Source organism: Phaseolus vulgaris, chromosome 3 (assembly GCF_051622355.1).
Source record: "Phaseolus vulgaris cultivar YP4 chromosome 3, ASM5162235v1, whole genome shotgun sequence".
In the NCBI taxonomy this organism is placed as follows: Eukaryota; Viridiplantae; Streptophyta; class Magnoliopsida; order Fabales; family Fabaceae; genus Phaseolus; species Phaseolus vulgaris.
Window position 1 is genome coordinate 52,199,303 of NC_143500.1, and position 11,036 is coordinate 52,210,338.

Consider the following 11,036-nt stretch of genomic DNA (forward strand, 5'->3'; position numbering starts at 1 on the left):
TAATTAATTTATATAGTTATTTTTATAATTAATAATAATATTATTATTATATAAATAAATATATTTTGTTATTATTATTATTATTATTATTATTTATTTTTATTAATAATATTATTAAATATTTGATACAAATAAATTAAGAGTATTTTTGACATTTTAATAATATTATGTAAATTTTTAATAATTATAAAATATATTATAAATTAATTTAGTTTTACTATTATTTATTTTTTATCATTATTAATTATTATTTTTAATTTTTAATAATAGTTATTATTTAATAAGTTTATAATTAATATTTTTATTTTAATTATCATTTTATATATTTATTAATATTTTAATAATTATTATTATTATTTACATTATTTTAATCATATTCTTCGTAAGTTTTCGCAAATCTTCACAAATTTGCAAAGAAAGAATAGTGCAATACTTTTGCTGCGAATTTTGTGTTTTATTAATTTTTTATTTCTTGATTTATGAGCTTTACTCGTCTTTTTTCGCTTCTCATAATCCGTCGTTGGATACAAACAGAGCATAAAAGATTAAGGAGTATGTACATTGGTTTCCGAGATTAAACCAAATAACATAAAAGAAGCTCTAGCTAATGATGATTGGATGTTGGTAACCAAATGCATAAGAAAAAGCATCATTAGAACCAAATGAGTGCTCAAACTAGATGAAGAAGGAAAGTGATAAGAAACAAATCTAGATTAATGGCTAAAGACTATAACTAGCAAGAAGGTATAATTTTGATCTTTGTAACTAGATTAGATAATATCATAACTATGCTTGTTTTATTGCTCACAAAAATAAAGCTGATTTAAATGGACGGGAAAAAACACCCTCTTAACACAAAGTAATAAAGTAATTGAGAAAGAAGTTTATCTTAAACAATCTCTCGATTATGAGATATACATTTTTACACACCATATTTTTAAATTTAAAAATATTTTTTATTGTCTAAAACAAACTCATTCATTGAACTTGATACAATAAATTAAGAAATTTTATTATGAAAAATGGCTTTGTAAAAAAAAAATTAGTCACAACTATGTTATAAAGGATTCTAGAAAATATTTTATTATTATGCAAATTTATGGTGATAATATTATATTTGGTCACTAATAAATTTGTGCAAAGAAATCTGAATTTATTCGGAATGAGTTTAAAATGATCATGATAACTAATTTTTGTTCCAGGACTTTTGACATAGAAAATTGTAAATCAAATATGTCAATTACAAACATAATTTTTTTTAAATAAACTATCCCCCACATTATCAATGTCACATATTATTTAATTAAAAAACTAAAAGTAATATCTCACAAAATTGAACTACTAAGCAGGTGAAATCTTTTATAAAAAAACAAAGATTTAAAATAATGAAAATATTTAAAAAAAAATCTGTGCATCACAGATGAGAGTTACTGGTTGAAAATAGAGTTCTCATAAAAAAAATATTAATTTAAATATTATTAATAATATAAATTAATTAAATGTTATATGGTGTATAGTATATTCTATTGGTTATTCGAAATTTTTTTTTTTCATTAATTATTTCTTCCCTTACGTTGATCTTTGTCTCTTGTTGGTAGCTGGTGGAGTCTCTTCTCTGTTCTGGTTTACGCGCCAGTCTTCCATGTTCTAGGGTTAGGGCTCGCTTTCCTCTTCCCTTCTATTCAATCGCTGCGAGATTGTCCGAGTCACGCGCCTTCCCGAACCACGTCATGGGTGGTGACAGTGCCGTTGAGGAATCCGAAGGGGTCAATGTCAACATCAATGTTCGCTGTTCTAACGGCTCTAAGTTTTCCGTTCAGACTTCCCTTGATTCCATCGTTAGTTCCTTCAAGGATCTCGTTGCTCGCAACTGCGACATGCCCGTCGAACAACAACGCCTCATTTACAAGGGTCGCATTTTGAAGGACGATCAAACCCTCCGAAGCTACGGTATTTCCTAACCCATATGCCGGTGTTTTTTTTAATGCGTATGATTTTTTATGAATTGATGGTGTTTGAGTCGGTGTTATAGATTCTGTTTAGTTCGCGGAGGTGTTTGTGCGATTCTGATTGTATTTACATGGCTGATTAGTCAGATATAGTGGCAGCGGATATGGGTTACGTTACGGTGGATAGGATTTCAAAAGGGAATATGACGTCAAGTTTAAGGTTAGAGGGGGTGTTTGAGGTGGAAGTGAAGGGTGTTATTCTCTTGGCCTGAGGGAGATTGAGGGTCTATTTTTTTCAATGCCTTTTTACTCAGAAGAGAATGAAGAATGAAAAGGATAAAAGAAAAACAGGTTCAGTTAGTCGCAGGTTTCAATTATCGTGGTGTTTTGTCCAGTTCTTTTTGAGTTTGCTTTTTCCTTGAAAAGGTTGTCGTGAGTGATCCATGTTCGGCGTATCAACGGGGTTTATGTTTCCTGGACATTAGCTATGAAAATGAAAATATAGGCAGTGGTGATAAGAACTCAAATCAAACCCTATGCGCTCACTAGAATTTCATTGCCGACAATGTGGACTCAAGTCCAATTCCTTGGAATTGAATCCTAACAAGCTATGGGTGTGGCACTGATAAGATGAGGGAATTGTTTAAGTTGGTTTTTGTATTTATAAAGAAATCCTCTGGACATACCAATGAGGAGAGTTGATGACATGATTTTTGTCTCATGAAAAAGGGGAGAGATAAACCAAGGGGTAGAGGGAGACCATGAAAGAGACTGGAGGAAGTTGTTAGGAAGGATTCATAGTAATAACATAACATCTCTGAAGATTTAGTCTTTAACTATGCTAAATGACGTCATGTGATCTGTGGTTAGTCACGTACTGGACAAAGCTTTGTTGGTGTTGTTCTTTTGTTCCTTAAAATAGTTTAGTCAAAGATTGTTTGAGAAGGACATATGCAACATAATTTTTTTAAATAAAAGGGAAGTAATTAACATTTTAAAAAGAGCCGGCTCTATCTTTGTGTTCTCCCACTCCCTCCTTCCTCTCTTCCTGCTTTCTTTCTGTCTTCTTGCTGCTCACCCTCGAGTCCTCTCTTCTAAATTAAAATAAATGAAAATTGTCAAACAACCTATACTTTACTTTTAAAGATTTCATTTGAATTATAGAGTAGATTTGAAGCCAAAATAGTATTGGACCAATAATTCCTTATGTTAGGATTACATATTTAAATAATCATATGTATTTTATGCCTTACCACAGTGATTGATTTCTTTCTGGGAAGTTATTAAGTAATATGTTAAAGCTATATCAGGTGATATTTTTGGATAAATCACCTAGCCTTTGATTTGTTTTTTCTTCAACCTATATTCTGGTGGTGAGTTTTTTTGTTCTGCATCTCAGTATTATGATACTTTGCTCACATTGTGCATTTTTTCATGATCTCATTGTTAATGAAGAAAGCAGGAGATGGATTGTCTAATTTAGTTAGGTCTGTTTAAGGATTAAACAAAACAATTGTTTAAGAAAAAAACGGTGGGCTAGTGAAGTATCCTTACTTGTTTAGTGAAATTGACATGCCCAAATGTTTGATAAAGTATCTAGGTTAAGCTAATTATTAAGTCCATTCAGAAGAATTTTGTATCATGCGTGCCATATGATAATCAACTGACATTTCAATTTGTGTCCTGTATCTGGTTCATATCCGATACTATAGAATACTTTACCGATACTTATTGATGAAGTATCCAATCTATGAAGCACTAATACTTTTATGTTGACAATAATTTATAATTTTTTATTTTGACAATGTCTAAGAAATGTGAATTTGATTTGGATCCTGATAATTGAAATTATATATTTATTATGTTTTAAGAATTTGTATACATTTTAAATACAAATTTGTCATGTATCATATCATATCATATCTTGTTATTTTCAAAACAAACATAATGTTGTCTTAGGTACACATCGATACACATTGTATCTGCACATCATAATACGTTTTGCTATCACTATATCTTATTCAGTGTTGTTCAATGGTGGTGCTATGGTGTGATGGACTTTTGCCAACGGCCATAGGCATTTATGGGGAGGTGTTTATATGTTGGAATTTTGGCCTTCCTCCATATTCCACTATCCTCCATTGAAAACACTGGTGTTTTTTCTTTGAGGGCTTGAAATCTGAACGTTTGAATTTGTGTTTGACGGAGTATTTTTATGTTTATGAAGTTTATTAATAAGGGAGGTTTAGGTAAACTGGCTGTAGGATAATGATGTTACATGCATATCATCAAGGAGAATGCTAATAAGGTCCCTTAGGACATTGGCTGGGGGATCAAAGTGGGATGGCTTAATGGAAAGTGTCACTCTGAATTTTTGATAAAAACGTTCTTATTTATTAATTATTTAACCATTGCTCTTAGGTTATTCATTGAAGGATCCTTAAGTAATAGTTCATCACTACCATACTCATAATTTTCTTGAAAATTGTTAATATTTTTTAATCATGTCTCTTTGCATCTGTATGGTGTAGAATAATGTAGGATTAATTTGCTGACAATTCTCAGAATGTTTTGCTAGCATGGCTTGTATTAGGCAGAAATATAGTTTTATATTGTGTTCTTAAAAAACAACCCACATCTGTTCACACTGAACTAAGGTTCTTAAGAATGTATTTCTTTAATGAATGAACATAACTCTAATTTCTATTTATCTTTATAGGATTGGAGGCAGATCACACTGTCCATTTGGTTAGTGGTTCTGCACCTACTAATCCAACTGGCGGGACCAGTACTAGCAGCACCGATACCAATACCACAACAAATAATGCTAGAGGTGCTGGTGCGAATGAAGGTGGGAGTTTAGGAGGAGTTGGCTTTGGAGCTTCGCTGTTCCCTGGACTAGGTACCAATGGGACTGGGGGAAATGCTTTATTTGGTGAGGGATTTCCTGATCTAGAACAGATGCAGCAGCCATTTCTTTCAAATCCCAATTTAGTGAGAGAAATAATGAATTCGCCTGCCATGCAGAATCTAATAAATAATCCTGAGATAGTGCGGAATCTTATAATGAATAATCCACAGATGCAAGAGCTCATGGATCGAAACCCTGAGTTAGCACACATACTTAATGATCCCAGTACTCTCCGTCAGACCCTTGAAGCTACAAGGAACCCTGAGATCATGCGTGAAATGATGAGAAATACAGATAGAGCAATGAGCAATATTGAATCTTCTCCTGAGGGATTCAACATGCTGAGGCGCATGTATGAAAATATTCAAGAACCATTTTTGAATGCCACTACAATGGCTGGTAATACAGGAAATAATAATGCAGCAATTTCAGGGACTCATGGTGGCCATGCAACGGACCAATCAACTAATCCCTCAATTACTAGTTCTGAAGCAACTGCTGGTTCTCACTTACCTAATACTAACCCACTTCCAAATCCTTGGTCCTCTTCTGGTGGTATGTTCGATACTAAATTTTTCTTCTTGGAATCCAGTGACTGAGTGCATGTTTTCACTAGTTGGTTTCAAAAGCATTATTCCTTTTGCTGATATATTTTTGTCTGTGTTAAAGGATACTGACCACAATTTTTTGTTGCTTGTGACCTATCAAGCACCATTTACTTTCATGTATCTATATCCAATACCGGTTCTCTTAGACACTTCATTAATACATATTGAAGTATAGAAACCTTCAAAATCTTTTTATGATAATCCAATACAACTATCATATTTGATACATGTATCATATTTGTGCCTCAGCTTGTGACTAATATGACTCATTGCCATTATTGACTGTGTGAGCATTGTATTTGTAGCTGCAGGTGCTCAAAATAACACTAGTAGGTCGTCAGCCACTGGTGTGGGTGCCAGGCAGCAAGGACCTACTGGCTTAGGAGGGCTTGGTCTGCCAGACCTTGAAAACATGCTGGGTGGCAATGCCATGCCAGATGCTTCTTTATTGACCCAGTTAATGCAAAATCCAGCTATCTCACAAATGATGCAAAGTATGCTTTCCAACCCACAAACTTTGAACCAGGTATTTACAAACCATACCTAGTACAAATGCTATTTGAACTTATCCTACTGATATTTAATTTACCTTTTAGATTCTTGGTGCTAATACTGAGCAGCGTGGCATGCCTGATTCAAATTCTCTTAGAGAAGTAATGCAAAATCCGGAATTCCTTCGCTTGTTTTCTTCACCTGAGACATTGCAGGTAGGCGAATTTAAAGTTCTATAGCCTTTAATGGGTTTCATTTCAAGAGTATCTTTTGCCACATATCTTTGCTTACAGTTCCTCTTTGATGAACTCTACTGGTTCTTAGTATGAAAGAAATAATCAGCACCAAGACATAATTGGACCAAGGGCATCGTAGATCAAAATGGTTGTGAATGAAAACTCTCAGACCTAAGCATTTGGAAATTGTTTTTTTTTTTAATTATTTATTTGCAGGCTTGCAGTAGAATATTTTATTCTATAAATTGTGATCTAATATGATAAAGAGGTTATATTGCCCACTATTTTCTATAATTCCTTGCTTTCAGATAATATTCTCATAGCTATACCTTATTGCACAATGACAGCAACTCTTGTCATTTCAGCAAGCTCTTCTGTCTCAGCTTGGTCAGCAGCAATCAACACGGTTAGTGTTGCTATACTGGCCTTTCCATGCTCCCCTGGTGTTGTGCTCATTAATGAAATGAAAAGAAATAAACTTTGAATTGTTGAGGTCTATCCTTTAGCTCAAAATTTAGCTATTTGCTATGCCTGAGTAATAAAATTCCAAGTAACTAGCGCAACCATTGCTGCTGATCTCTTTGGTCTAGATGTGTCATTTAACATCCCAAAAACAAGTGGTTGTATTGTATGAGCATTTTGGCATTGTCTTTTTTATGATTACTTTTCCAAAAGCTATTCATTTATGACGTCTTTTTTCTGGTCATGCTTGTGAAATGCTATGCTTGAAAACCAAGATTTTGTAACATCTTATAAATATAACTGAAGGAGAAATATGAATATCTAACATTGTACACAACTTCACCATTGCATATGCAAAGAGGTTGTTTCCATATTCGAACCCATGAACAACTGGTCACTAAGGTGCAACTTCACCATTGTGCCTGGTGTAAAGTTATACATTCCATTTATATTTTTAAGGAAGTCCAGAAATAGAGATAGCTGATTATTGTGTAGAATGTCATTTATAATCGGAAATTTGTATGTCCATCATTATGCATCACATCATAGATTTTTGGAAGTAAAAAAATTGAAGGCTTTTATTTCTATTAAATTATTAAAATTAAAAGTGAAGTTGCCTTGTGAGCTTTGAAATTGGATATTCCTCTTACTAAACCACATGGTTATTACAAGAATCTAACAAAATCTGCATTCAACACTGCCACTTTTAATGTGATTTTTCACTTTGACTTGATAATAACCTGATTTGGTGTGGTGGATGACATAGTTAATGTTTGGGTGTCATTAATTGGACTGATTTGGTGGTAATTTTTGTTTGGTCTCGCATAATTTGTTAAAATACAACATCCATGTGCTTGTTGAGTTTATTTCCTATCATTTTTTGGTTTGATTTTCTATTAACGTGTTAAGTTTCAGCAGGGAATCTGGTCAAACTGGCCAAGGCACTGGTATGCAAGACCTCCCTCTATTCTGTCGGTTTCTGTTAATATAAACTATTTACTGCTATGGTATTGCATTCTCTATTAAAATTGTGGAATCATCTCTGAAGATGATCCATCATGCTTAGTTATGAATTATAATTTAGTGAATTGGTTAAACATCCAACAGCATAATTGAGATGGTAATTTGGTTAGCAGGGTCTTCTTTTTTATTTTCTGTTCTTAAAATAAGAATTTGAATTTGATCATCGGTTTTATTTTAATGACCACCTTTGCTCAGATTTTTAGGTGGTTCATAAATCACAAAATTAGGTGTGGGTGGCAGAGGGCACTGCCTAAAATTACCTTTCTGTTAAAATCCTATGACCCTTTAGTTCATGAGCTACCATTAGAAGACCCAGATGCATTAAAAATCTTTTGGCCTGATTGTATCCCTAGTAAGGAAAGGGGGAGTCAAACTAGGTGGTGGCTGTTTTGGATTATGTAACTGCCATTTGATTACAAACATACACTCCGTAATAGTTAATTGATCTATGGAATGATTTTATTGGTAGGACCAATGAACAACTTGGGATTGGAGATGTTATCGAGCATGTTTGGTGGACTTGGAGCTGGTAGCCTAGCTGTTCCAAATAGATCAAATGGTTAGCTTTGTTGTCTTGTATTTTTTGTAAATAATTGTGTTTGGTTCAACTTTTTTTGGAGAATTCTCTTTTTTTCTGTTTTTTGTTCAGCTTCTCGAGAGCTTCCAGAAAATAAAAATACCAGAGAAAACTTGTCCCAAACATGGGCTAGATTATATTAATCTGTAGCTCCCTATACTATTTGGGAATTTTTAATTAGGCCCCTATGTTTTATAAGTTCATAACTGGGCCCCTATTTTTAAGAAGTTCCAATTTCCAATTAAGTTCCTGCCACTGGAGGAGCAATTTGAGCTTCTACAGTAAGCTGAACCGAAGGACTCTATTAAATATTTATGTTAAGGAGTCCCAAATATTGTTATTTAGTCCAATTTAACAGTAAGGACCCAGTTTGAAATTTTTGAACCTTACTGCTTTATAAGCCATTCAAAATAAGGGGTTGTACTAAAAATGCCCCAAATTTATAGGGACCTAGGTATTATTTACCTAATTTTATACTGCTCAGCCTTTCACTTTGTTGTCTTGTCAGAGCCACCAGAGCAATTGTATGCCTCCCAACTTTCACAGCTTCAAGAGATGGGATTCTTTGACACACAAGAGAACATAAGAGCTCTTATTGCTACTTCGGGTAATGTTCATGCAGCAGTTGAACGACTATTGGGGAACTCTGGTCAATAGCAATAATGTTTGCTAGTTCTCTTCGGTCTTTTTATGAGGTTGGTGAGTTTGAATCATAAGTTTTCAACCGCCTTGTTGGGTATTCAAATAAAATCAGAAATCTGTCCAAATTATAGTGAAACTACGATTGTTCTTTCTAATATGATCCAATTTTCTTCATGTACATACTTATATTAAAACTAGTTTTAGACGCAGCAGGAGATCTTAAATATTTCACATGAATTGATTTTTACACTTGATTATTAATGCTTGATAACTCCATAACTACTGATTTGATAAGTGAGGGAAGGGACACGAGTCTATCCGTTAAGACTACCAAATGATAAAATGTGATGAGAAACCGATTTATTTACCTTCTACTTTGGTCATGTTTATTTTGTGTCAGTCAATCTCATAAATTTGTCTAGAGGTTGTTGTCTAGGTGAGCTTAGTGTTACATTCATACTTTTATTTTCCATTCACTCAACAAAAAAGCTACATCTACCTTTATTACTGTGAATGAGGGAACATGTTTATGGGACCCTTTTCTTCCAAAGCTTGGTTATTCATATTAGTTACATCGTGCAGAGATTGACATTCTGAGATGATGATCACTGTTTTGAAATTTTCTGTTAGTGCGTATATACTATCTTCAATTCAGAGTATAAAGTCTAACCTTGAACCTGTAATAAATCCAAGAAAATGAGAGATGTTTGACTGATAAGTTGCTATCCATAAGAAATTACGGATATGTTTGGTTGTAAGCAAGAAAAATAAAAAGAAAATGAGAAAGGGTGAGATGAAATAAAGGGGAAAATTTTACTGACTGGCTTAAGAATAAAGTACTGTGAAAATAAATGAAAATTAACATTTCTAGGAATAATAAAATAATTAATTAAAATTAAGTAACTGTTTTAGAAAGTTATTTTCATGATGTTTTATGAATGAAATAATTTAAGTTCGGATTTTTTTAGTCCAACATTTCTAGAATTGTTGGAACTAATAAAATAGTATCACTTCGAAAACTCTCTTAGTGACAAATGAGAGGAGTAGCTTTAGAAAATATTGGTTTTTCTTTATATTTGTTATTCTTAATTATAAATATTAATTTCTTTTATATTTTTCATTTTTTCCTTTTCATATTTGTGTTGAAAAGAAAATATCTGATAGTCAATTAAAAATTATATTTTTCATTAAATAAGGAAAATGTTTCTTTTTTTAATTTTATTGTGCTGGTCATGTTCTCTTCAATCAAATAGATCCTCATTATCTATTTTTATTATTGTTTCAAAAATAAATTATTTGCATCTACTCGGATAGATACAAGTATATATATATATATATATATATATATATATATATATATATATATATATATATATATATATATATATATAGAGAGAGAGAGAGAGAGAGAGAGAGAGAGAGATTTTAGTATTGTAAGTTGGTTTTAGGATAGGTGAACACAATTGGGGTAGCGTTTTGTGGACTGCTTCTTCCTTCAACTTCAACTCCTCCTCCACCTCCATAAATTTTAAAATTTTAAAATTCCCAACATTATTCTTCACTAAAAGAATAAAAATAGAAACAATATTTCACACTATGAATTTTCTATCTAAACTCAAAAATTACAACTTTCATATTTAGTAATCCAGAACTATTTAACAACTTACAATACTAGATTATTTAAGAAAATAAACCTACTGGTTACGTAATCTAGAAACTAACTAAATATAGATTATGTAATCCTAAATCTATTTAACAAACTAAAATTACTGCATTACAAATTCAAATTTAAAAAATTTAAAAATTCAAAACATCGAAATTGCTAACTTTGTGGTGGGTGGATGAAGAAAGCAACTATGGTGAATGATGAATGATAGAGGACAATGTTTGGAAGAGAGATTTGGAGAAGAGCTTTGGAGAGAGGAGAACTTTGAGTAAGGTGGGAGTTTTGGAGGGGAGTGGGCATGGTTGTGCGTGAATGCTGCATAGTGAATGAATGTGAGTGTGAAAAGATAGAACTTAGGTTAAAGTAAAAATTAGAATAGATTTTAACTTTTTAATATTTTTTATTGAAAGATATAATGGTCAAATCAATTTTAGTATAGGGTGGCTGAAGAAGTGATAGAACCAGTCTGT

At 32.4% G+C, this 11,036-nt stretch overlaps 1 protein-coding gene across 11 annotated transcripts; it reads left to right on the top strand.

The window, feature by feature from the left end:
• The first annotated feature begins 1,525 nt into the window (after nt 1-1,525).
• Nucleotides 1,526-9,078, top strand: LOC137808518 (ubiquitin domain-containing protein DSK2a). Of its 11 annotated transcripts, none has more exons than XM_068609665.2 (8): nt 1,526-1,950; nt 4,669-5,415; nt 5,774-5,994; nt 6,065-6,175; nt 6,562-6,602; nt 7,574-7,605; nt 8,151-8,240; nt 8,767-9,078. In XM_068609665.2, exons 1-8 carry the CDS (start codon nt 1,731-1,733, stop codon nt 8,913-8,915), a joined length of 1,611 nt encoding a protein of 536 aa, XP_068465766.1. In that variant the 5' UTR covers nt 1,526-1,730; the 3' UTR covers nt 8,916-9,078. The 11 variants fall into 11 exon arrangements, 8 of the variants coding, with proteins under 8 accessions (XP_068465766.1, XP_068465762.1, XP_068465763.1 ...); XR_011080717.2 differs by having other exon boundaries at nt 1,533-1,950; nt 6,505-6,602; XR_011080716.2 differs by having other exon boundaries at nt 1,533-1,950; nt 6,505-6,602; nt 7,577-7,605.
• Nucleotides 9,079-11,036: the final 1,958 nt, after the last annotated feature.